At 38.8% G+C, this 26,587-nt stretch overlaps 1 protein-coding gene across 1 annotated transcript in view; it reads right to left on the bottom strand.

Annotated features, from left to right (window-relative positions):
* Positions 1–26,587, bottom strand: part of OTOGL (otogelin like) — a 170,891-nt gene that overhangs the window by 94,668 nt on the left and 49,636 nt on the right. The window contains 6 exon segments of the mRNA XM_065935470.1: positions 556–663; positions 15,103–15,265; positions 17,104–17,156; positions 19,658–19,732; positions 20,502–20,667; positions 23,856–24,065. Of these exon segments, the coding sequence (XP_065791542.1) occupies positions 556–663; positions 15,103–15,265; positions 17,104–17,156; positions 19,658–19,732; positions 20,502–20,667; positions 23,856–24,065 (775 nt within the window).

The following is a 26,587-nucleotide window of genomic DNA, read 5'->3' as shown; positions in this document are numbered from 1 at the left end:
CACAAACAAGCCCAGAAATTGTGTCTGGGTCACTTTGAAAACAGGTGATGGAACGAAAAACTAAACATAAACCTGCCAGTCACCAAAAGACTACAATGTTATCTCCTTTACTTGAGTCCATTTCAATACCTTTTGTTGTTGTTCAATCACAGACAGGACTTATTCACAAGCTTGAATTTTTATCCACATTTCAAGGAAACTGTATTTTAATTTTATTTTATGGAATTCTTTTGGATTATTTCCAAACAGAATACTTTCCATCAAATATGACCTTCTCTTTGGAACATTTATTATTTATAAATTAGTGATATGCTTTTCCTATTATATTTTCAAGTTGTCATAGTTCATTTTTTACTTCTTGGTCGAACAAATAGGCATAAAAATAATGATCCCCCTGTAGGTAGTATCTTCTCATCAACTCCTGAAGGCCTTTAAAATCGTATTTACTCAGATTTGGCTTGCTTTCTGATGAAATTTATCACATTAAGTAAATACAAGATGACTGGAACTAGTAAAATTTCTTAGAGAAGTTGTACAATAAACAGATCTCGTTACCAGGTATAGCATGGTGTGGCAATCACTTCCCCTGAGAGGTACTCCCAATCTTTCCAGATACAGGGACAGCTTTCAGGAATGTAACACTTTCCTTTGTGCTCTGCCATCCTTTCAAGAAGAAGCAAATGCTATTTAATATCAACTACTAATTTCAGTTTTTAAAAAAATCAGCAATCTTGTCATATTCAAAACCATCTATATTTGTTACAACAGTTGTAAGCATGTTCTATCTAAACCATGGAAGAGTCAAATCCAGTCTTTCTCCCCTATTTTACCACATAGTATCTTTCATATCACAGAAATAAAGGCCAGGCAAATGACTGGATGCAATATTTTAAACTTTTTGCTATCGCTTAGTACAATAAAAGGGAGACAGGAGCCTAAATTTCTGGGTAACATGAGATATTCTGAAAAGACAATTAAAGAGGAAGTAAGGTACCTTTCTTCAATATTTGCTTCAAATATTAACACACAAGTCAGGGATCCTGACTTCTTGCCTCCTCTCTCAAATATAAATAATCACATATGTTCCCCTAGTTCTCTGCTTCCTCACTCATAGTTCATCTAACACAGTAAAGTGAGTCTTTATTCAATGTGTATGTTGCCCACTTGAAGTTTCACTCCAAAAGACCATGAATATCCTGTCAATGGTTGTGTTCCAATGTCCAACACAGAGCAGACACAGTCGTTGAGTAAAGGTGAAGAAGTGAAACTGTCTATATAAATATGCATCATCTCATTCAGTTTGCTTTCTTTCTGACAACAGTGCCCTAGAGCCCATAATTTCTCCCCTTAACCTTCCCAAACTTTCAGTGACTTTCACTGAGGACAGCATCTTCTGCCTAGAAAACTAAAAGATTTTTTCTCATCACTAAAGATCCAATTTAGTGCAATCTTTTTAGTGCATTCTTTTATGTACCACAGTCCCCATACGTAGCAATCTATACAAACCTTTATTGGAGGGTTCATCCAATGAACTGCAAGTAACTCATTAAGTGTCTTATAGAGAAAACAATAACAAAAACTAGCATTTTTGAGTGCTAACCACGGCCCAACCATTGTTCCACTCACTTTACATGTATCATTGACTCATCTAATCCCAGTGACAATTCCGTAAGGTAGATTCTATTGTTTTCTTACATGTGTCTGTTCTAGTACTATCTTCCCTATGTCTTAATAAAAGGTCCCACACATTAGGTAGTTTGTAAACATTGGATGTTGAATTGTTTAGATAAGGGTTGCCTCACTGAACTGCACCACAATTTTTTTTAATTCTCATTTCTTTTATTTCTTAAAGTATCATTCACTTCAGTTGTTAATTGAAGTATAGCTGATTTATTGGCCATCTGGTGATGTCCATGTGTAGAGTCATCTCTTGTGTTGTTGGAAGAGGGTGTTTGCTATGACCAGTGTGTTCTCCTGGCAAAACTCTGTTAGCGTTTGATTTGTAATATTACGTTAGCTTCTGGTGTAACAGCATAGTGATTCAGTATTCTTATAGATTATACTACATTAAATGTGGTAAGTACAATTCTTGTATAACCAGCCAAAGCAGTGGTTTTAAATGGTTATGCTGATGACTGATGAGTTTTTCATAACTAATGCAAACTGGAAGAAGGAAGAAGAGAGTTGTAAATCACTATGAATTGTCTGCTTTAAGCAGGTTTGGGAAGTGGGGTTAGTCATAAAATAAACATTTGCTGAGCACCTACCATATGCCTGGTGTGCTGCATATACTCAACCATCTATGAAGTAGATAGTACATTTGTTTTAAAAAAAATAAAGTTGAGACTCCACGTGGTTAAGATTTGCTCTGAGGTACTTTAGCTAATAAGAAAGAGGGTCAGCATTTTAACCCAGTTCTGTATGTCTCTTTCTGCTATATTACTTTACATTTATTTAATCCACAGTGATTTCTAAACTAAGGTATGATTTCTAAACTAAGGTTCATTTGTACTTGAAAAACTGCTGGGACTATAAGAAACCCCTCAAAAACAAGTGGTATCAGGCTTATTGTCCTAAAATAAGCCACTCAAGTCACATGGAAGTCAATCCAAATCATAGTACCATAAGCAACTTTATAATAGAAAGTTCTATGTTACAAAATTATTTCCAGTCAGAAGACTCTTAGTCAATTCAAACTTTATTTATTTCAATAAAACAAGAGAAGGTGGAAGAAAATTACTTTAAGTTTTTATAATAAGATTTGACTAGCAAATTAATTAATCATTGTTGAAATAAAAGTCAAAGAGGACAGCAAATAGATATTTTCTAAAATAATATCATTGACCACAAGCATATGAAACAAAATTAGGATGTAGTTTTATCTAATCAACCATGCATCCCTGAGTCATAATCAAGTCAAATAAATCAAGTAATGTTGTAAGATTCAATTCGTTTACTATAACAAAGATTTTATTTCCTTTGTCCTTTTTACTAAATGCCTTCCTTGCTCGTCTGCTCTATGGCCTGATTTCTACTTGCCTTTATTTTCCCATGCAAGGCTTTATTCTTTCACACTCCTTCTGTGTCCTTTCTTTAATAAAGAGATTGATACAGTCCCAAGTTACTTCTGTCTTCAACCTATTTCAGATGGGGACCATTTAGACAAATGTTACTCTCCTGGGAAACCGACCACAAAACCTCTCTCTTCTTTGCTCCCGGCTGATATGAATTGAGCTCAGAAATCGCTCTGTGTGAATATGTTCATTGAGAAAGAATGCGTGACCTGTTTGCCTTAAGTGGCCCTCCCACTGTGCACTGCTTCCCTCCATCATCAGAAGAGGGAAGGCTGCTGAGGCCAGATTCCACGTGTGCCTGCGAGGAAGTGAAGAGCCACCAGATTCTGTATTTACCTTCCACGAGTACTAGGGATTTCTGCTACTAAAGCAAATTTACAAAGGTAAGAGTAAATTATGCTGCCATAAAAGAAAAGTGAAAGTCACTCAGTCGTGTAGACTCTTTGCAATCCCATGGAAGAATACTGGAGTGGGTAGCCTTTTCCTTCTCCAGGGGATCTTCCCAACCCAGGGGTCGAACCCAGGTCTCCTGTATTGCAGGCAGATTCTTTACCAGCTGACCACAAGGGAAGCCGCCATAAAATAGTCACCCATATTTAATGAGTATACACAAATGTGCACAAACACACACACACACGCCACATTTCACAATGCTTAATTGGGTCTTTAAAGGAACTTGCAGAAAAAGCATTCAGCTAGTATCGACAGGGCTGGGATCTGAAACAGGTGTGTCTGAAGCCAGAGCTCCCACTGTTACCCACTGCCTAAATAACCTCAACACACCACTTTATGTAACATCCATTAGATAAGGAAACTGGTATTAATAACATAACTTAACATCAACAACAGTAATAGCCAACAGAATATACAAAAGAGGGGCAGTCCCAAGATGGCGGAGGAATAGGATGGGGAGACCACTTCCTCCCACACAAATTCATCAAAAGATCATTCGAATGCTAAGCAACTTCCACAAAACAACTTCTGACTGCTGGCAGAGGATTCCAGGCACCCAGAAAGGCAGACTGTTCTCTTCAAAAGGAGGTAGGACAAAATATAAAAGACAAAAAGAGAGACAAAAGAGAGGGATGGAGACCCGTCCTGAGGAGGGAGTCGTGAAGGAGGACACGTTTCCAAATAGCAGGTAAACCCTCTCACCACGGGTCTGTGGGGAGTTTTGGAATCTCAGAGGGCAACATAAACAGGGGTGGGGGGCGTGGGGGGGTGGAAAAAACACAAAACCCAGAAAATATGCACCTAACCACAACTCTCAGCAGAGAAGTAAGTAGCCCAGATGCTCGCATCCACCACCCATGAGCGGGTACTGGTCAGGTAGGCACGGGCTGCATCATTGGTGCTTAGGGCAAGGACCAGGCCTGAATGCCCTGAGGACAATCTGGGGGCTAACGTGAGATAGCAACCCAAACTGTGGGATAGCCAGAGAGAGAAAAAGACAGAGAGAGAACTTTCCTGCGAAAGGCTCTAACCTAACACGCAGCCTGGCCGACTCACAGAACAAAGGATTGAGCGAATACCAAAGGAGAGTTAGCCGGCTGCGTACAGCCCTCTCCCCCACACGCCCTCTGCCGGACGCGGAGAGGCCGGGGTGTGACAGCCAGAGCCGGAAGGCAAGGGGCAATCTTGGTCCCAGAGACCGGCATCCTTCACCAAACTGTGAGCAGGCTCCCAGTTGCTAACCCAGTCTTCCCGGGATCCTGGATGGTTGACATCTGCCAGTAGGGTCGCAGCCTGAGATCAGCTCCCCAGAGGAGACACACGGCACTCCTGAGACGGCGCTCTCACAGCGCACCCAGGAAACCAAGTGACCAGGACCCGGGAGGTGATTAAGACGCACGGTCCTCCTGGGACAGGATGCTCCACAAGTACCCGGTCGCCTGAGCTGCTCAAACCTGGGAAAGGCACAAAACGCACGCCCAACCCAGTCTGCGCCCTTGTGAAGGACCCGAGAACCTGAACCTGAGCAGCTTAGACCTGGGAGGTGCATGAAGTGCTGGGTCTGCTTTGGACAGCACCCCTGCAGAGCAACCTGGAACCTGAGCAGTGTAGACTAGGAAAGGGCATGCTGCAGTGAGCTGGAGCAAACCCAGTGTGGTCCATAAACCACGAGCACTCCCCACACACGCCAGGGATATTTGTTTGCAGCGCCCCTCCCTCCCCATAGCACAACTGAACAAGTGAGCCTAAATTAGTGACCACCTCCGCCCCTTGTGTCAGAGTGAAAATTAGACACTGGAGAGACTTGCAAAGAGAGGAACAGCTCTGGAAATGACAGGTGCAACAGATTAAAACCCTGTAGTTAACATTGACTAAGCATTAGAAGGGAATTATAGACCTTGAGAAGAAGTACAAGCTGGAAAAAGGAACTATCTGAAACTGAACTGACCCCACACTGCCCACAACAGATCCAAAGAAATTCCTAGACATATTTTTACTATTAGCATTTTTTATTTGTAAAAATTTTTTAATTTTTAAGTTCTTTGTTACTCATTTTCATTTTTATAAACTATTATTACCTTGCAAAAAAGGTCCTATTTTTAAAGCAAGTTTCATATATTTTTTTAATACTTTTTGTGATTGATTTTGTTTTGTATTTTTAATATTATATTTTTGAGAGTCTAACCTCTAGATTTTTAATCTTTTTCTTTGTGGTATTTGGTATTAATTTTGTACCTTTAAGAATCTAATCTTCAGTATCCATTTTTACTTAGGGGTGTGATTACTGGCTTGATTGCTCTCTCTGCTTTTGGCTTTCCCCCAGGTCACCTCTATCTCCTCCCTCCCACTTCTCTTCTCTACTTAACTCTGTGAATCTCTCTGGATGTTCCCGGCTGTGGAGAACACTTAGAGAACTGATTACTGGCTAGATTGGTCTCTTCCCTTTTGACTCCCCGTCTTAACTTATATGCAGAGTACATCATGAGAAACACTGGGCTGGAAGAAGCACAAGCTGGAATCAAGATTGCCAGGACAAATATCAATAACCTCAGATATGCAGATGGCACCACCCTTATGGCAGAAAGTGAAGATGAACTAAAAAGGCTCTTGATGAAAGTGAAAGAGGAGAGTGAAAAAGTTGGCTTAAAGCTCAACATTCAGAAAACTAAGATCATGGCATCTGGTCCCATCACTTCATGGCAAATAGATGGGGAAACAATGGAAACAGTGTCAGACTTTATTTTTTGGGGCTCCAAAATCACTACAGATGGTGATTGCAGTCATGAAATTAAAAGATGCTTACTCCTTGGAAGGAAAGTTATGACCAACCTAGATAGTATATTAAAAAGCAGAGACATTACTTTGCCAACAAAGGTCCGTCTGGTCAAGGCTCTGGTTTTTCCAGTGGTCATGTATGGATGTGAGAGTTGGACTGTGAAGAAAGCTGAGCACCGAAAAATTGATGCTTTTGAACTGTGGTGTTGGAGAAGACTCTTGAGAGCCCCTTGGACTGCAAGGAGATCCAACCAGTCCATCCTAAATGAGATCAGTCCTGGGTGTTCATTGGAAGGACTGATGCTGAAGCTGAAACTCCAATACTTTGGCCACCTCATGTGAAGAGTTGACTCATTGGAAAAGACCCTGATGCTGGGAGGGACTGGGGGCAGGAGGAGAAGGGGATGACAGAGGATGAGATGGCTGGATGGCATCACCAACTTGATGGACATGAGTTTGAGTAAACTCTGGGAGTTGGTGATGGACAGGGAGGCCTGGCATGATGCAATTCATGGGGTCGCAAAGAGTCAGACATGACTGAGTGACTGAACTGAACTGAACGTCTCCTCCTGGTCACCTCTATCTCCTTCCTCACTCTTCTCTTCTCTATGTAACTCCATGAACCTTTCTGGGTGTTCCAGACTGTGGAGAACACATAGGGGATTTATTATTGGCTAGATTGCTCTCTCCCCTTTTGATTCCCCCTCTTCTCCTCCTGGTCACCTGTATCTCCCTCCTCCCTCTTCTCTTGTCCATGTAACTCTGAGAACTTCTCTGGGTGTCCCTCACTGTGGAGGATCTTTTCTCCATTAATCTAGAGGTTTTATCATCTGTGCTGTATGGATGGGGAAGTCTTGAGGCTACTGTAACAATGAGACTGAAAAACAGAGGCAGGAGGTTTAAATCCAAAACTTGAGAACCCCAGAGAACTCCTGATTCCAGGGAGCATTAACTGACAAGAGCTCATCCAAAAACCTCCATAGGAAACCAAGCTCCACCCAAGAGGCAACAAGTTCCAGAGCAAGACATACCACACTAACTCTCCAGCAACACAGCAAGACAGCCCTGAGCATTAAAGTATAGGCTGTCCAAAGTCATGCCAAACCCACAGACACCCCAAAACTCTCTACTAGACACTTCATTGCACTCCAGAGAGAAGAGATCCAACTCCACCCACCAGAACACCGACGCAAGCTTCCCTAACCAGGAAACCTTGACAAGCCACTAGTCCAACCCCACCCACAGGGAAGAACCTCCACAATAAAAAGGAACCACAAACTTCCAGCCTACAGAAAGGCCACCCCAAACACAGCAATCTAAACAAAATGAAAAGGCAGAGAAATATCCAGCAGGTAAAGGAATATGATAAGTGTCCACCCAAACCAAACAAGAGGAGGAGATAGGGAGTCTACCTGAAAAAGAATTCAGAATAATGATAGTAAGAATGATCCAAAATCTTGAAAACAAAATGGAGTTACAGATAAATACACCAGAAACAAGGATTGAGAAGATGCAAGAAATGTTTAACAAGGACCTAGAAGAAATAAAAAAGAATCAAGCAATAATGAATAATGCAATAACTGAGATCAAAAGCACTCTGAAGAGAACCAACAGTAGAATAACGGAGGCAGAAGATAGGCTAAGTGAGGTGGAAGATAGAAAGGTGGAAATAAACAAAGCAGAGAGGAAAAACAATTAAAAGAAATGAGGACAATCTCAGAGACTTCTGAGGCAATGTTAAACACCCCAACATTTGAATCATAGGAGTCCCAGGAGAAGAAGACAAAAAGAAAAGCCATGAGAAAATACTTGAGGTGATAATATTTGAGAATTTCCCTAAAATGGGGAAGGAAACAGCCACACAAGTCCAAGAAACCCAGAGAGACCCAAATAGGATAAACCCAAGGCAAAACACCACAAGACACATATTAATCAAATTAACAAAGATAAAACACAAAGAGCAAATATTAAAAGCAGCAAGGGAAAAGCAATAAATAACACACATATGGATCCACATAAGGATAACAGCTGATCTTTCAATAGAAACTCTTCAGGCCAGAAGAGAATGGCAGGACATACTTAAGTGATGAAAAAGAAAAACCTACAACCCAGATTACTATACCCAGCAAGGATCTCATTCAAATATGAAGGAGAAACCAAAAGCTTTACAAACAAAAGCTGAGCAAATTCAGCACCACCAAACCAGCTCTTCAACAAATGCTAAAGGATCTTCTCGACATGAAACACAGAAAAGGTTTATAAACTCAAACCCAAAACAACAAAGTAAATGGCAATGGGATCACACTTATCAATAATTACTTTAAATGTAAATGGGTTGACTACCCCAACCAAAAGACAGACTGGCTGAATGGATACAAAAACAAGAGCCCAATATATGCTGTCTACAAGAGACCCACCTCAAAACAAGGGACACATACAGACTGAAGTGAAGGAATGGAAAAAGATATTTCACGCAAATGGAGACCAAAAGAAAGCAGGAATAGCAATACTCACATCAGACAAAATGACTTTTAAATTATTTCAAAGTAATTATTTCAAAGTAAAGGCTGTGAAAAGAGACAAAGAAGGACACTATATAATGATCAAAGGATCAATCAAAGAAGATATAACAATTATAAATATATGTGCACCCAACATAGGAACACCACAATATGTAAGGCAAATGCTAACAAGTATGAAAGGGGAAATTAACAGTAACACAATAATAGTGGGGGACTTTAATACCCCACTTACACCTATGGATAGATCATACAAACAGAAAATTTGCAAGGAAACACAAACTTTAAATGATACAACGGATCAGTTAGACTTAATTGGTATCTATAGGACATTTCACCCCAAAACAATGAATTACACCTTTTTCTCAAGTGCACACGGAGCATTCTCCAGGATAGACCACATCCTGGGCCATAAATCTAGCCTTGGTAAATTCAAAAAAACTGAAATCATTTCAAGCATCTTGTATGATCACAAGATTAGATGTCATTCCAAGGAAAAGAAAGACAAAAAGGCAAAATGTTTGCCTTAGGAGGCCTTACAAATAGTTGTGAACAGAGAAGCGAAAGGCAAAGGAGAAAGGGAAAGACATTACTGTTTGAATGCAGAGTTTCAACGAATAGCAAGGAAAGATAAGAAAGCCTTCCTCAGTGATCAATGCAAAGAAATAGAGGAAAACAATAGAATGGGAAAGACTAAAGATCTCTTCAAGAAAATTAGAGATACAAAGGGAACATTTCATGCAAAGATGGGCACAATAAAGGACAGAAATGGTATGACCCTAAAAGAAGCAGAAGAGATTATGAAGAGGTGGCAAAAATACACAGAAGAACTATACAAAAAGTTCTTCATGACCCAGAAGTTCTTCATGACCCATGACACACACATGATGGTGTGATCACCAACCTAGAGCAAGACATCCTGGGATGCAAAGTCAAGGGGCCTTAGGAAGCATCACTACAAACAAAGCTAGTGAAGGTGATGGAATTCCAGTTAAGCTATTTCAAATCCTAAAAGATGATGCTGTGAAAGTGCTGCACTCAATACGCCAGAAAATTTGGAAAACTCCGCAGTGGCCGCAGGACTGGAAAAGGTCAGTTTTCATTCCAATCCTAAAGAAAGGCAATCCCAAAGAAAGCTCAAACTACCCCACAATTGCACTCATCTCACACGCTAGTAAAGTAATGCTCAAAATTCTCCAAGCCAGGCTTCAACAGTACATGAACTGTGAACTTCCAGATGTTCAAGCTGGATTTAGAAAAGGCAGAGGACCGAGAGATCAAATTGCCAACATCTGTTGGATCAACGAAAAAGCGAGAATTCCAGAAAAATATCTACTTCTGCTTTAATGACTATGCCAAAGACTTTGACTATGTGGACAACAATAAACTATGTAAAATTCTTCAAGAGATGGGAATACCAGAATACTTGACCTGCCTCTTGAAATATCTATATACAGGTCAGGAAGCAACAGTTAAAACCAGATGTGGAACAACAGACTGGTGGCTGGGAAAGGAGTACATCAAGATTGTATATTGTCACCCTGCTTATTTAACTTATATGCAGAGTACATCAGGAGAAACGCTGGGCTAGATGAAGCACAAGCTGGAATCAAGATTGCCAGGAGAAATATCAATAACCTCAGAGATGCAGATGACACCACCCTTATGGCAGAAATGAAGAACTAAATAGCCTCTTGATGTAAGTGAAAGAGGAGATGAAAAAGTTGGCTTAAAACTCAACATTCAGGAAAAAAAAAAAAGATCATGGCATCTGTTCACATCAGTTCATGGCAAACAGATGGGGAAACAATGGAAACAGTGACAGATTTTCTTTTGGGGGGCTCCAAAATCACTGCAGATGGTGACTACAGCCATGGAATTAAAAGATGCTTGCTCCTTGGAAGAAAAGTTATGACAAACCTAGACAGCATACTAAAAAGCAGAGACATTACTTTGCCAACAAAGATTGATCTAGACAAAGCTATGGTTTTTCCAGTAGTAATGTATGGATGTGAGAGTTGAACTATAAAGTAAGCTGAGTGCCGAAGAATTGATGCTTTTGAACTGTGGTGTTGGAGAAGACTCTTGAGAGTCCCTTGGACTGCAAGGAGTTCCAACCAGTCCATCCTAAAGGAAATCAGTCCTGAATATTCATTGAAAGGACTGATGCTGAAACTCCAATACTTTGGCCCCCTGATGCAAAGAACTGACTCATTTGAAAAGACCCTGAAGCTGGGAAAGATTGAAGGCAGGAGGAGAAGGGGATGACAGAGAATGAAATGGTTGGATGGCATCACTGACTCAATGGACATGAGTTTGAGTAAACTCTGGGACTTGGTGATGGGCAGGAGTCCTTGCATGCAGGAGTCCATGAGGTTGTAAGAGCCAGACACAACTGAGCAACAGAACTGAACTTGCAGGATAAAAACTATTAAAAATACAAACACATGGAGGCTAAACAGCACATTTCTGAATAACCAACAAATCACAGAAGAAATCAAAAAAGAAATCAAAATATGCATAGAAACAAATAAAAATGAAAACACAACAACCCCAAACCTATGGGATTCAGTAAGAGCAGTGCTAAGGGGAAGGTTCATAGCAATACAAGCTTACCTCAAGAAACAAGAGAAAAATCAAATAAATAACCTAACTTTACACCTAAAACAACTAGAAAAAGGAGAAATGAAGAACCCCAGGGTTACTAGAAGGAAAGAAATCATAAAAATTAGGGCAGAAATAAATGAAAAAGAAACAAAGGAGACTATAGCAAAAATCAACAAAACTAAAAGCTGGTTCTTTGAGAAGATAAATAAAATAGACAAACCATTAGCCAGACTCATCAAAAACAAGGAGGGGGTGGGGAGGAGAATCAAATCAACAAAATTGGAAATGAAAATGGAGAAATCACGACAACACAGAAATAAAAAAGATCATAAGAGACTGCTATCAGCAACTATATGACAATAAAATGTACAACTTGGAAGAAATGAATGAATTCTTAGAAAAGTATAACCTTCCAAAACTGAAACAGGAAGAAATAGAAAATCTTAACAGATGCATCATAAGCATAGAAATCAAAACTGTAATAAAAAATCTTCCAACAGACAAAAGCCCAGGGCCAGATGGCTTCACAGGTGAATTCTACCAAAAGTTTAGAGAAGAGCTAACACAAATCCCACTCAAACTCTTCCAGAAAATTGCAGAGGAAGGTAAACTCCCAACTCATTCTATGAGGCCACCATCACCCTAATACAAAAAGCAGACAAAGATGCCACAAAAAAAGAAACCTACAGGACAATATCACTGATGAACATAGATGCAAAAATCCTCAACAAAATTCTAGCAAACAGAATCCAACAACATATTAAAAAGATCATGCATCATGACTAAGTGGGCTTTATCCCAGGGATGCAAGGATTCTTCACTATTCACAAATCAATCAATGTGATACACCACATTAACAAATTGAAAGATAAAAACCATATGATTATCTCAATAGATGAAGCAAAAGCCTTTTACAAAATTCAACACCCATTTGTGATAAAAAAAAAAAAAAAAAAAAAAACCCTCCAGAAAGCAGACATAGAAGGAACATACCTCAACATAATAAAAGCCATATATGATAAACCCACAGCAAACATTATCCTCAATGGTGAAAAACTGAAAGCATTTCCCCTAAAGTCAGGAACAAGATAAGGATGCCCACTCTCACCACTACTATTCAACATAGTTTTAGAAGTTTTAGCCACAGCAGTCAGAACAGAAAAAGAAATAAAAGGAATCCAAATTGGAAAAGAAGTAAAACTCTCACTGCTTACAGATGACATGATCCTCTACAGAAAACCCTAAAGACACCATCAGAAAACTACTAGAGCTAGTCAATGAATATAGTAAAGTTGCAGGATATAAAATTAATACACAGAAATCCCTTGCATTCCTATACACTAACAATGAGAAAACAGAAAGAGAAATTAAGGAAACAATTCCATTCACCATTGTGACAAAATAATAAACTACTTAGGAATAAATCTACCTAAAGAAACAAAAGACCTATATATAGAAAACTATAAAACACTGATGAAAGAAATCAAAGATGACACAAATAGATGGACAAATATACCATGTTCACAGATCAGAAATATAGTGAAAATGAGTATACTACCCAAAGCAATCTATAGATTCAATGCAATTCCTATCAAGCTACCAATGATATTTTTCAGAGAACTAGAACAAATAATTTCACAATTTTTATGGGAATACAAAAAATCTCATATAGCCAAAACAATCTTGAAAAAGAAGAATGGAACTGGAGGAATCAACCTGCCTGACTTCAAGCTATACTACAAAGCTATAGTCATCAACAGAGTATGGTACTGGCACAAAGACAGAAATATAGATCAATGGAACAAAATAGAAAGCCCAGAGATAAATCCACGCACCTATGGACACCTCATATTTGACAAAGGAGGCAAGAATAAACAGTGGCGAAAAGACAATCTCTTTAACAAGTGGGGCTGGGAAAACTGATCAACCACTTGTAAAAGAATGAAACTAGAACACTTTCTAACACCATACACAAAAATAAACTCAAAATGGATTAAAGATCTAAATGTAAGACCAGAAACTATAAAACTCCTAGAGGAGAACATAGGCAAAACACTCTTTAACATAAATGACAGCAGGATCCTCTATGACCCACCTCCCAGAATATTGGAAATAAAAGCAAAAATAAACAAATGGGACCTAATGAAATTTAAAAGCTTTTGCACAACAAAGTAAACTATAAGCAAGGTGAAAAGACAGCTTTCAGAATGGGAAAAAATAATAGCAAATGAAGCAACTGACATAGAATTAATCTCAAAAATATACAAGCAGCTCATGCAGCTCAATTCCAGAAAAATAAATGACCCAATCAAAAAATGGGCCAAAGAACTAAACAGTTATTTCTCCAAAGAAGACATACAGATGGCTAACAAGCACATGAAAAGATGCTCAACATCACTCATTAACAGAGAAATGCAAATCAAAACCACAATAAGGTACCATCTCACACCAGTCAGAACGGCTGCTATCAAAAAGTCTACAAACAATAAATGAGGGTGCGGAGAAAATGGAACCCTGTTACATTGTTGGTGGGAATGCAAACTAGTACAGCCACTATGGAGAACAGTGTGGAAATTCCTTAAAAAACGGGAAATGGAACTGCCATATGACCCAGCAATCCCACTGCTGGGCATACACACCGAGGAAAACAGATCTGAAAGAGACACGTGTACCCCAATGTTCATCGCAGCACTGTTTACAATAGCCAGGACATGGAAGCAACCTAGATGTCCATTGGCAGACAAATGGATTAGAAAGCCATGGTACATATACACAATGGAATATTACTCAGCCATTAAAAAGAATGCATTTGAATCAGTTCTAACGAGGTAGATGAAACTAGAGCCCATTATATAGAGTGAAGTATGTCAGAAAGAAAAACACAAATACAGTATAGTAACACATATATATGGAATTTAGAAAGATGATAATGATAACCCTATATGTGAGATAGCAAAAGAGACACAGATATAAAGAACGCACTTTTGAACTCTGTGGGAGAAGGTGAGGGTGGGATGATTTGAGAGAGTAGCACTGAAACATGTATATCACCATACGTGAAAGAGATCACCAGTTCAAGTTTGATGCATGAGACAGGGCACTCTAAGCCAGTGCACTGGGACAACCCAGAGGGATGGGATGGGGAGGGAGGAGGGACTGGGGTTCCAGATGGGGGACACATGTACACGCATGGCTGATTCAAGTCAATGTATGGCAAAAACCACTACAATACTGTAAACTAATTAGCCTCCAGTTAAAATAAATAATTAATTTTTTAAAAAAGAGTATACAAAAGAAATGCACTTCGAGTATTTCGAATGCAAAGTGGCTCACTATAATTTTCCCAAAATCACAGTTGGATCAGGGATAAATGCTAAGTCCATCCTGAAGTGAGTTCTCCCCTCAATTCACTGCATTACTTTAATTATATCATGTAGACAACATATTGTGACATTATTTAGCCATGTGGTCCATGTGGCATGCATCTCCCACATATGTGATATGTCCCATAAGAACAGACAAATAACTACAGCAGTAATCTAGTTACCAGTTCAGAGCTAACCACCAATCAGAACACAATTTTAGCTATTTCTATAAATAATGTTTTTAAGTGCTTTTGTGCTTTCTATCAAATCCTAAACATTCTGTATTATCAAGAAAAATAATGTGCTTACCCTGGAGCACAAACACAGCCACTTATGCAGGGTGACGATGGGGCGCAAGTGAAGTTCATAGCCAAATTTGCACATGTAGTTTCACAATTTATACCACCAGCTGGTAATTCAGGGTCAGGAAACCTACAGTCGAAATACTGCTTTCCCTCAGGGCAGATGTGAACTTCAGGAACAAGGCACAGACAAAATATGTTTAACTTTGTATTTGCTCCATATACACAATCACATTTACATGCGTTTGTCATCAAAACACAATTAACTATAGAACACAGTATATTTTACCAGTAATAACTGATGACCCCAGTAATAACTGATTTTACTCTGTGATGTTTGGTTCATGAGCTTAAACCATTCTCTAGTCAGATTTCCTTTAATCACCTAAATTTCCAAAATCTATTTTGAGTTTGAAAACTTAAGCTGCCTTCCATAAGAAAACAACTCAACAACTAGTATATACCTTCCTGAGATCAAGAAACAGGGTATTTTGATTAATCTAAATATATATTATCATTTTTTGAGGACTGACAGTACCGTATGTTTAAACTTTTACAAAGCTATGTGTTTACAACCAACACATGATACTTTTAGATCTTGCTTCACCCCTGAGTCACTATTTATGTTACTCCTTCCTGGTGGCTTAGACGGTAAAGGATCTGCCTGCAATGCAGGAGACCCAGGGACCCCAGGGTTGAACCTGGGGTCCCTGGGTCTCAAGATCCCCTGGAAGGGGCATGGCCACCCCCTTGTATTCTATCCAGTATTCTTGCCTGGAGAATTCCATGGGCAGAGGAGCCTGGCAGGCTACAGTCTATGGGGCCACAAAGAGTCAGGCATGACTGAGTGACTAACACCTTTCACTATAATGTGGAAGTGCAGAAAATGGGCATAATTACAGGGGCTACATATTGCTCCAGAAAGCTTTTGAGTTCAGAGGGATTACCACCTCTTATGTGGGGCCAAAAGGAAACTTGGGGATTCGTCTGCGACAAGCCTGGCCACCTGGGCTTCCTTTCCTTCAATACTGAGCCACCCAGTGCAGATGAGTCAAGGCGGGGAGAGCCCCGCAGCTCCCAAGTATGTGTACAGTTCATGAACATACCCTGTAAATAAGCCCTAGACAGCCTGAATCCTGATAAATTGAATCAAGGGCATATAATTAATTCAAAGCTAATTTAGAAAATATATAACTGTGCAAATAAATAACAAAGCAATAGCTCACAAGTGGTTTTATCAGCCTACACTCTTGCTATCCATTAAAATCAACAGAAGGTAGCTTTGTTTAGTATTTGCCTAGAATTTCTCCACAGTGACCATAAATTTGAGGCTTTCTGGGTGGTGAAAAATAAATAATACAAAAGGTCTCCTAATATATATGGTCTTCAGGAATGATATGTAATCATAATATGATATTTTCAAAAGAATGGGAGTCGATGTCATTTTACATACCATTGTTAACTGATGGCTGCTAGTCCTAAAGCTTTGCTACTTAAAATGTAGCCCTGAACCCAGGAACATTAGCATCACTTTGGCCACCAACAGAAATGTTGCAGGCATCACCCTCACCTACTGAATCAGAATCATTATTTTAACAAGATCCCTAGGTTTTTTTGTGTGTACATTCGGAATCTAAGAATTGCTGGTCTGGAGTAGGGTCTCCCAGCTGCTGTTGCACAAGTGACTTCCAGCAGGTGCTTGGATACACATCCCTAAAGCGTTCGGTGGACCTGAGGTGGTGCTGGGACAGGGAGCATCAGACAGCCTCCCTGGGTTGATCAGCTCTGCCCTAAGCAGCCTTACATGTTCACCCCACACTGTCCAACAAATATTATAATTCCAGAGGTGAAAAAGTTAGGAAGCACGAGAGCCCCGTGTAGAAAAGCATTCCTAAGGCTGTTCCCCCACGCGCATTGGCAAGGAGGCCTGTGATGAATTCAAAACTTCTGCTCTACCAGTAGGGACAGCACGCCTTCTCTCTAAGGAAAACATCTATCTAGGTCTTACCAGTAGAGGGCGATGCTAATTCATCACATTTCACGGTCCCATTTGAACACTGGCTAGAAGTGAACAGATAGTTAATTCATGAAACAAACCTCAAGATTTTTCTGTTTAAAAAACAATATAACATACAAGAATTGACAAATAAGATTTTTTTCCCAGAGGTTTTTGTAAATAAGTTATTGGTTTAGAACTGATTTGAAGAGAGCTATTTCAGCTCAACACACTTTTATCAAACACTGATATATGTCTGAGGCACTGTGATTAGCATGAATTCAAAGACCAAAATTCTCAGTCTTTACCCAAGTGCCTAATATGTTCCAGAAGGAGAGAAGACATACAAATAAATAATTGAGCCAGTGTGATATGCAACATACAACTGTTTAAGACATACTAACACAAGTAAAACACGTAACAATGTTTCAAAATCTGTTAGCAATTGACATTAGGGAAAGAAGACAAAGTCTGCAAAATTTTGAAGACAGGAAGGAAGTTACAATATAGATAAAGTAGGAATGTTGTCACGCTGAGTGAAGATGTAGTAAAAAGTCAGGTAGGGGTGGAATAGCTTTCTATGCAACAGAGTGCCATGTGGGACGTAACCGGAGAGGCCTGCAGCAAAGTGTTAAAGGCCAGCTTCTATTAGGACACTAAGACTGTATCCCTGAAGTGAGTCACTAAAGAGATGTGATATCGTTGGTTTGAATTCTAGAAAAGTCATTCTGGCAGCAACGTAGAAGAGACTGTGGAGTCACATCTTACAACCTGAGTTCCAAAGTCAGGGCATAAAGCAAAAACCAAATTCAGGCAATATGAATCGTGAAAATCCCTTAAGGAGTTATCATGATAAAGAAAGATTTTTACACTAATTCTCAATAAGCCCAACATAAACAGTTTTGCCTCCAGCTCTGGACTAGATCATGCTTTCTATATTTGAGCCCCGATGAAGAAGCTGACTAACAGAAAAGGGCCATGTAATACAAAAAATATGCTTCTTTTTCTAACACTAGGATGACCCTCAGAAATATGACTCACGCTGCAAATGGCAGAGAGGAACCAAGACACAGGGATCTCAGGTCACAGAACCAGGGCTTTCATGTCATACTGATTCTGGGACACGGGTTTTTTAAGAGGAATGGCAAATGAGACGATGAGACAAATGGAATTTTTTTCTCACTGAGGTGGGAAGGTTCCTTTGTTTTTGCCAAGTTTACTTAAATTCAATTATGTTAAGTTTAAGAGCAATATAACATCTTGGTAGAGTGGAAGGAGACAAAACTAAAGACAAGAAGATCAAGTAGAAACGTCCAGGGAAGAGATGCTGAGAGATATTGCTAAGACAGAGGTGATAGAAAGGAGGAAATGGATTTCAACTGTATGGAGGAAATAAAATCTAAGGCATTGGGAGTATACTGGGTAGGGGTGTTGAAGAGGAGGAAAGAGTCAAAGACAGCTCCCAGATTTATGGCTTGGGAAACTATGGCTAATAGTGCAAGCTACTGTAGATAGAGCCAAGAGCTGGTTGCCTTTGCATCTCGATTGAGGGAAAGGAAGGGAGATGCACATAACAGTAAATACAAATTGTGCATAAACAATACTCTGTCATGGATACAAAATAAGCTGCAAAGCAAAACAGACAGAGCAAGCACTGCAGAGCCAGGCTGTCCGGGAATGAATCCTGGCTTTGTTACCAAGGTGCTTAACTGTTGTGCCTCATTTCCTCACGTGTACACGGGGGCTGTAGCAACTGTACCTGCCTCTTAGGGTTAGAGTGATGGGTGTTTTAATAGATGTAAAACTCCCAGAATGATACCAGGACTATAGAAAGTGCACAGTAAAGGACAGATACGATTATTGCAATGGTTATTACTACTATCCACTTATGTCTGTCATTATCTGTGGGCCCCTATGCTGCAACTAAAAGGGGGTTAGGAGTTGGATATAGATCTATGAGGACTGCTGCATGGACATGTTTGCATTTTTAACAGGTTACAACTCGAAGGAGTGTTTTCTTATGAACAAGCATTTTCTCACTAGAATGGTTGTCCTTTGGGAGGCACACTCTGACTCCAGAGTGTGACATGGTGAATTCCAATTTGAAATTGCATTTTCTGAGCCAATGCATAAGCCACAAAACTAAAACACCTCAGTAACTTACAGCATTTAACCATTCATCTCACCCTTAACTATTATTTGAGAACTAAGGTGAGAGCCATCTCACCCTTAACTATTGAGAACTGATCAAAGGCATTCCATTTCACTGTTTGACACTCTAACTCATAGCTCTTTTCTGCAGTTATGAGCACAAGACTTAGGCATTCCATGCTGAAGTGAAATGTGTGTGTGTGTGTGTGTGTGTATGTGTGTATGTGGTTTAATGTATATATGTATATATTTGAGTTAAATATATATAAATGCAATACATATGGTTTAACAGTTTATATATTAAGGTTCTGTATTTTTCAAATTATGGATGTCATATTTTAATTTATGGATTTGGTTAAGAAGTTATATCACTCCATGTTATTTGTCAAGAACAATCACCATTACTGAAATCTACCATAAGCCTGAGGGTGTTGGGATGAGCTCTCCGGGTTGGTAAATACTGCCTCTGTAATGACACCGGCAGTGAAATCTGTAAGGGGGAAAAAAAGGTTAAATTAACAAAATAGGATATATTTAAGAAAAAACAACACTGAACTTCACACAGACCACATGCAGTATTGGTACTTTAAAGGCACAGTCTAGCAATGACATTACTGCACAAAATTCCATGCAATTCTGTTAAACAAATGTGAAATCTTGTGCAGCTTTAGATTTTGTTTCCCAAAACTCATACGCTGTATTGTTTTAGTCACACAAAGACTATGTTGTCTTTGTCACAAAAATGTCCCTGGAGGCATTTCAGAGAAACACAACCAATATATCATGTAACCTTATGTAGACAACAAAGTCTTTATGTCATGTGAGATTTGAGAAATTTCTGAATGCTGAGAGACATTACAATCCTGCTACTACAATTTGCCACATGACAGCGAGGCATAAACCTTGCTATTATTATTGATACAGCAAAATCACATAGGAATGAACTTTGGGATTACACTTCAGATTCCTTAGCTCTTTCTGTAGTGATTTGTGAGCACACACAGGGTTAACAAATAAATAAATAAGAGTAAGGATATTAAGAAATATTAAAGAAACAACTCACAAGCAGATTCTTGCATATATGCACACTTATTTTATGGAAAAAGTGACATTTAATAGTGGAAAAAATTTATGGTTCTGAGTTGATTTGATTAAAAAAAAAGACAGGGAGAAAAGAAACAGGCATGACAGCCCATTGGTCCTGTAAGGGAGATAAGAGATTAAAAACTGGATGCTGCCAACACATGTTTGGGACGTACACGGGCACACAGAAGCTGAGCGTGTCCTCATAGTATTTGCCTTCAGGACAGTTGCAGCCTTCAGCACAGTCATCGTTGCACTGCTCTGGGGAGGAGAGGGAGAGGCAGGAGCGGCGGCAGAAGGACGCGCAGTGATGGTACATCATGCCTTTCTGACACACCACCCCTGAGGACGGAGAAGCATCGGTTGAGAAGGATCTCCACAGCACCCAGAAGCATTGTATGCTGGGTGATAAGTCTATGATAGACACAAATCATGAGAAAAGGTCTTCTACGTCAATAAACCGAGAACATCACTGACTGCTATAACATAAATAAATAAACAAACAATTCTTTGCCTCAACAGAACTTTAACCAAAGCAGAATACAATTTCTATGTGAACTATATTTAACTGTGCCATTTCATAACATTCTTTAACAGCCTGTGCTACAATTTTCTTAGTACATTTAAGGTATTTTATCTGTCTACATAAAGCTACTGTCCTCACATTTTAAACTTGTTTACTGCTATGTTGGCACATCTTCTTTATGACATTATTTAATCCTAAGTAAACTTTGTCATCTACAAGTAACACAAAACTTGATTTTATTGATCTATGCTCACAGATCCTGTTTTTTGCCTTTTAAATCATGTTTATATCCTTTGCTAAATCCTTCCAATTTCTTTTTAGAAGAAACTGAATTGATTACAGTAGGCAAACTAAAATATTCTAAAAACACACTTGCACAGACACCTCAGAAATGCTGGGTAAAAGAACTGAAATAATGTTAATCGTACAACTGCTCTTGTGAGGAAAAAAAAAGAGGGGGGAGGGGAAGGTAACTTCTTAGGATGACAGAGGTAAAAAAAAAAATACAGAACTTTAAGAAGAGAAAGCGAGAGTGGGTCGCAGTGATTTTTGACCTTATATTTAACTCTTAAGGAAATGAAAAATGAAAGTTGGTCCTTTTCAAGGGGAGGAACTGGTAGGCTCTTAACTAATACGTCCAAAAAAATCACCTAACTCAGTTGAAAAGATGGCCTACAGCAGAGGTCAGCAAACATTTTCTGGAACAAGCTAAATGGTTCCAAAGGATGGCAAGGAAAGATAAGAAAGCCTTCCTCAGTGATCAATGCAAAGAAATAGAGGAAAACAATAGAATGGGAAAGACTAGAGATCTCTTCAAGAAAATTAGAGATACCAAGAGAACATTGCATGCAAAGATGGGCACAATAAAGGACAGAAATGGTATGAACCTAACAGAAGCAGAAGAGATTAAGAAGAGGTGGCAAGAATACACAGAAGAACTATACAAAAAGTTCTTCATGACCCAGATCATCATGATAGTGTGATCACCAACCTAGAGCAAGACATCCTGGGATGCAAAGTCAAGTGGACCTTAGGAAGCATCACTACGAACAAAGCTAGTGAAGGTGATAGAATTCCAGTTAATCTATTTCAAATCCTAAAAGATGATGCTGTGAAAGTGCTGCATGCAATATGCCAGCAAATTTGGAAAACTCCGCAGTGGCCACAGGACTGGAAAAGGTCAGTTTTCATTCCAATCCCAAAGAAAGTCAATCCCAAAGAATGCTCAAACTACCCCACAATTGCACTCATCTCACACGCTAGTAAAGTAATGCTCAAAATTCTCCAAGCCAGGCTTCAACAGTATATGAACTGTGAACTTCCAGATGTTCAAGCTGGATTTAGAAAAGGCAGAGGGACCAGAGATCAAATTGCCAATATCTGTTGGATCATTGAAAAAGCAAGAAATTTCCAGAAAAACATCTCCTTCTGCTTTATTGACTATACCAAAACCTTTGACTGCGTTGATCAAAACAAACTGGAAAATTCTGAAAGAGATGGGAATACCAGACCACTTACCTGCCTCCTGAGAAATATGTATGCAGGTCAAGAAGCAACAGTTAGAACTGGATATGGAACAACAGACTGGTTCCAAATAGTGAAAGGAGTACGTCAAGGCTGTATATTGCCACCCTGCTTATTTAACTTCTATGCAGAGTGCATCATGCGAAATGCTGGGCTGGATGAAGCACAAACTGGAATCAAGATTGCTGGGAGAAATATCAATAACCTCAGATATGCAGATGACACCACCCTTATGGCAGAAAGTGAAGAAGAACAAAAGAGCCTCTTAATGAAAGTGAAAGAGGAAAATGAAAAAGTTGGCTTAAAACTCAACATTCAAAAAATGAAGATAAAGGCATCCAATCCCATCACTTCATGAAAAATAGATGGGGAAACAATGGAAACAGTGACAGACTTTATTTTTCAATCCCATCACTTCATGAAAAATAGATGGGGAAACAATGGAAACAGTGACAGACTTTATTTTTCTGGGCTCCAAAATCACTGCAGATGGTGACTACAGTCATGAACTTAAAAGACGCTTGCTCCTTGGAAGAAAAGTTATGACAAACCTAGATAGCATATTAAAAAGCAGAGACATTACTTTGTCAACAAAGGTCTATCTAGTCAAAGCCTTGGTTTTTCCAGTAGTCATGTATGGATGTGAGAGTTGGACTATATAGAAAGCTGAGCACTGAAGAATTGATGCTTTTGAACTGTGGTGCTGGAGAAGACTCTTGAGAGTCCCTTGGACTGCAAGGAGATCAAGTCAGTTAATCTGAAAGGAAATAGCCCTGAATATTCATTGGAAGGACTGAGGATAAGCTGAGGCTCCAATACTTTGGCCACCTGATGCCAAGAACTGACTCATTTGAAAAGATCCTGATCCTGGGAAAGATTGAAGACAGGAGGAGAAGGGGACGACAGAGGATGAGATGGTGGATGGCCATCACCAACTCGAAAGACATGAGTTTAAGCAAGCTCTGGGAGTTGGTGATGGACAGGGAAGCCTGGCATTCTACAGTCCATGGGGTCACAAAGAGTTGGACACAACTGAGCAACTGAACTGAACTGAAATGGTGAATAGTTTCAACTTTCCAGGCTATACAGTCTCTGTTACAACTACCCAGCTCTGCCCTTGTAGCTAAATATGCAAACATATGGACAGTAAAATTTATTTACAAAATACAGGAAGCCCAAGGGTTTAATTTGCCAACTTCTAGATGAGAAGAAATCTGTTCATAATACAGGAGATGCCAGGATAGCTACACTAATTTTGCTTATGGTAAAAATAGTCAAAAGCTATTGTCTTATCTAACAGAGCTCCAAATTTAAGAAATAAGGTAATCCCCCATTTTCTTCATGTTGACACATTATATTAGTATTTCAAATAACTTAAGCAAATGTTACTTTTTATTGAAAAATAGCAACAATTACAAATGCAAAAATCTCTGAAGTTCTATTTGATCATCTTCATCAGTGCCACTGCCATCATACTCACCACAGAATGAAATCTGAGCTCTGAAATCAATGGGAATGCCACGTTGGCCACAGAGGTAGGCATAGTGGGCAAGAGCATTGCACAGACAGGCGCTTCCACACTTGCATGCATCGTGGCGGCACAGCTGATAGTATAGCCCAGGGCTAATGTAGATGTGGCAAGGAGCAAAGAGCTCCTGGTGGATAACATCACAGTGTGCTGCATATCCAACTAACAGACAAAGAACCCCATTAGCACTTCATTTACTAGTCTAGCTAGTATCAAATACCCCTAAGTATCAAATTCCAGCACTAGCCAAGGCATCTTACTTTTCTAGAAGTACACTGTACTGCACATTCAGTAAGTGTCAGTATCTTCATCTTATACCTTTTTTGGGGGGAGGGGTTTGCTTTCAATAATATTGGTAACAGCACTTATTCCATATTTAATATTCTTTTAGCAAAAAAGGTATTGTGTCATACCTGAATAACTTGAGTAACAGAAAGGTTAACTGATAGAAGTCGCCTCAATTACCCCATTGCCTGTGGATCATCTTGGGAAATCACCCCAATTTTGCTATAAATAATTGATGAGTATTAGAAGGTTTATCTCCAGACAACCATACAAAATCAACGTAGTGCCAGATTGTGGATGTTACAGCAACTCCCCAGGATACATTATCCAGGAAGGACTGGGAATCATCTCACCCCAGTGGAGTCTCTGAGTTAAATGGTAATGAGGTAGATGCCACATCATCATTGAATGCGGTATCCACACAAGGCACAGTGCACAATGTCTGGTAAATATTAGGAGCTCAATACTGTTTGATAAATGAATCTGTGAATAAATGAATAATTAATAGAAGTTGATAATGGAGCATATGCTAAAGGCTCTGAAGTATCACTACCAAGCCATCTGAGGGGATCTGTGTAATCGGATTTTGAATTTGTTGATTTTTTCCCTTGAGAAAGACTGATCAGATATAATTCTCAGTGGGAGTAACCAAGTTTGACAAAACAATCTAGATTTCATCTTTCTGAAAAAAGCCTACTGTGATTTCTTGGTGTAATGGACCTTGATTGCATTGACTTCCTCATGGAAGAAAAATTAATCAGTCTTGGAGCTGTCATTGTCTTTGAGACACAAGATGAGCTGCTAGAGTTTTAGAATTTTTTCATTATTAAGGGATTATGCTGAACCTATTTTGTGAAGTATTTTAAATATATTATTGGAAACACATGCTAATTATGAGTAATTACCTGAGTATTACATTTTTGTATTGTTAAGCACATAATATGTGAAAATAAAGGATTTAGACTATGTAACAGTATACTATTGGCATGCACACTTCAAATTACCAGGCTCTCCAAGCAGAGAGTTAGTTGTATTATATGCTCTAAGGATTTGTAGATCAAAAATATTCCTACTGACATTAAGTGAAAGGGTGACTCAGAAAAATCCTTGTTTAAAAATATCCTTCAGAATCCACATTAGAATTAACTTTTGTCTGTTTTACTTTACTTTCTTTGGGGATGTTTTTGAATTTACCTATTTGAAATTAAAAAAAAAAAGTTCAAGGCAAGCATGAAGAAAATATATAAGTCATAGAAGACATATGATACAAGGACAAAAGTGATAAATATATATATGTAACAAAATAGCAGGTAATAAAGGAAGTCATTAAAGAAACAACCAGAGAAAAACTGAATTTATCAACTGGACTCTACTCTAACTTTTACATGCTGTTTTTTTTTTTTTTCAAGAGCTCAAAAATAATTTAACAAAGAAAACTTGAAGTTTAGATAGATTCAATCAAAATTTCAATCAAATATGCTGGCCACTTAGACTAGCATAACCCTGATACCACAAATCTCACAGACACTAAAAGAAAAATATAAACAAATATCCTTCATAATATAAGTAAAATATCTTCAACAAAATAATAGCAATCTAGTAATACATAAAAATGCTAATGATGATGCTAATTCATCACAGAATAAGGTTTATCCTATGAATGAAGTTTAGTTTAGTATTTGAAAATAATCAATGCAATGCAACATAGTAATGGAATAAAAGATAAGCTTAATAAATAAACAAAAGATACATCCTAATAAGAACATTAGAAATAAAATTATCAAAATATCAAGGAAGGAAGTGAAAATTTTAGAAACAAACTGAGCAGGAAAAATGAAATGAGAAGGACTAAATCTATTAGTAAAAAGTTGAGGAGAGAATGGGAAGGAAAGTGTTGTTAAATGGAAATGAGGTTAAAATCATTAAATCATAGAAAGCAAAATACTCGAGTCTATTCCTTTTATTACAGTCAGGAAAAATGACCCAAGATATTAACAAACTTCTTTAAGTTTAGAAGTTGACCTAGATAAAAATCCAGTACTAAAAGAAAATTCCTAGAGTAGGAAATGGCAAAACACTCCAGTATTCTTGCCTGGAAAAAATTCCATGGACTGAGGGCTTTGCAGGCTACAGTCCATGGGATCGCCAAGAGTCGGACGTGACTGAGCACCGCCCCCCGCTCCCCCCACAAAATCAAGATTATCTTGTGTTCTTGCCAGAACACTAAAATCACAAATTAATAATAAGGATCACAGAACAATAAACAGAATCCCTCCAAACAACCACCACAAAATAACAGTAAACTAGCCAAAATAGTTAAAGGAACAATATTAAATTATACAAATGTCTATTTAAGCATACACATCAACTTTTTTCACAAAGTGATTTTACCAAAAATA

This window comes from Muntiacus reevesi, chromosome 4 (assembly GCF_963930625.1).
Source record: "Muntiacus reevesi chromosome 4, mMunRee1.1, whole genome shotgun sequence".
Lineage (NCBI taxonomy): Eukaryota > Metazoa > Chordata > Mammalia > Artiodactyla > Cervidae > Muntiacus > Muntiacus reevesi.
The sequence above is the reverse complement of the archived record's forward strand: the minus strand, read 5'-3'. Positions and strand labels throughout refer to the sequence as shown.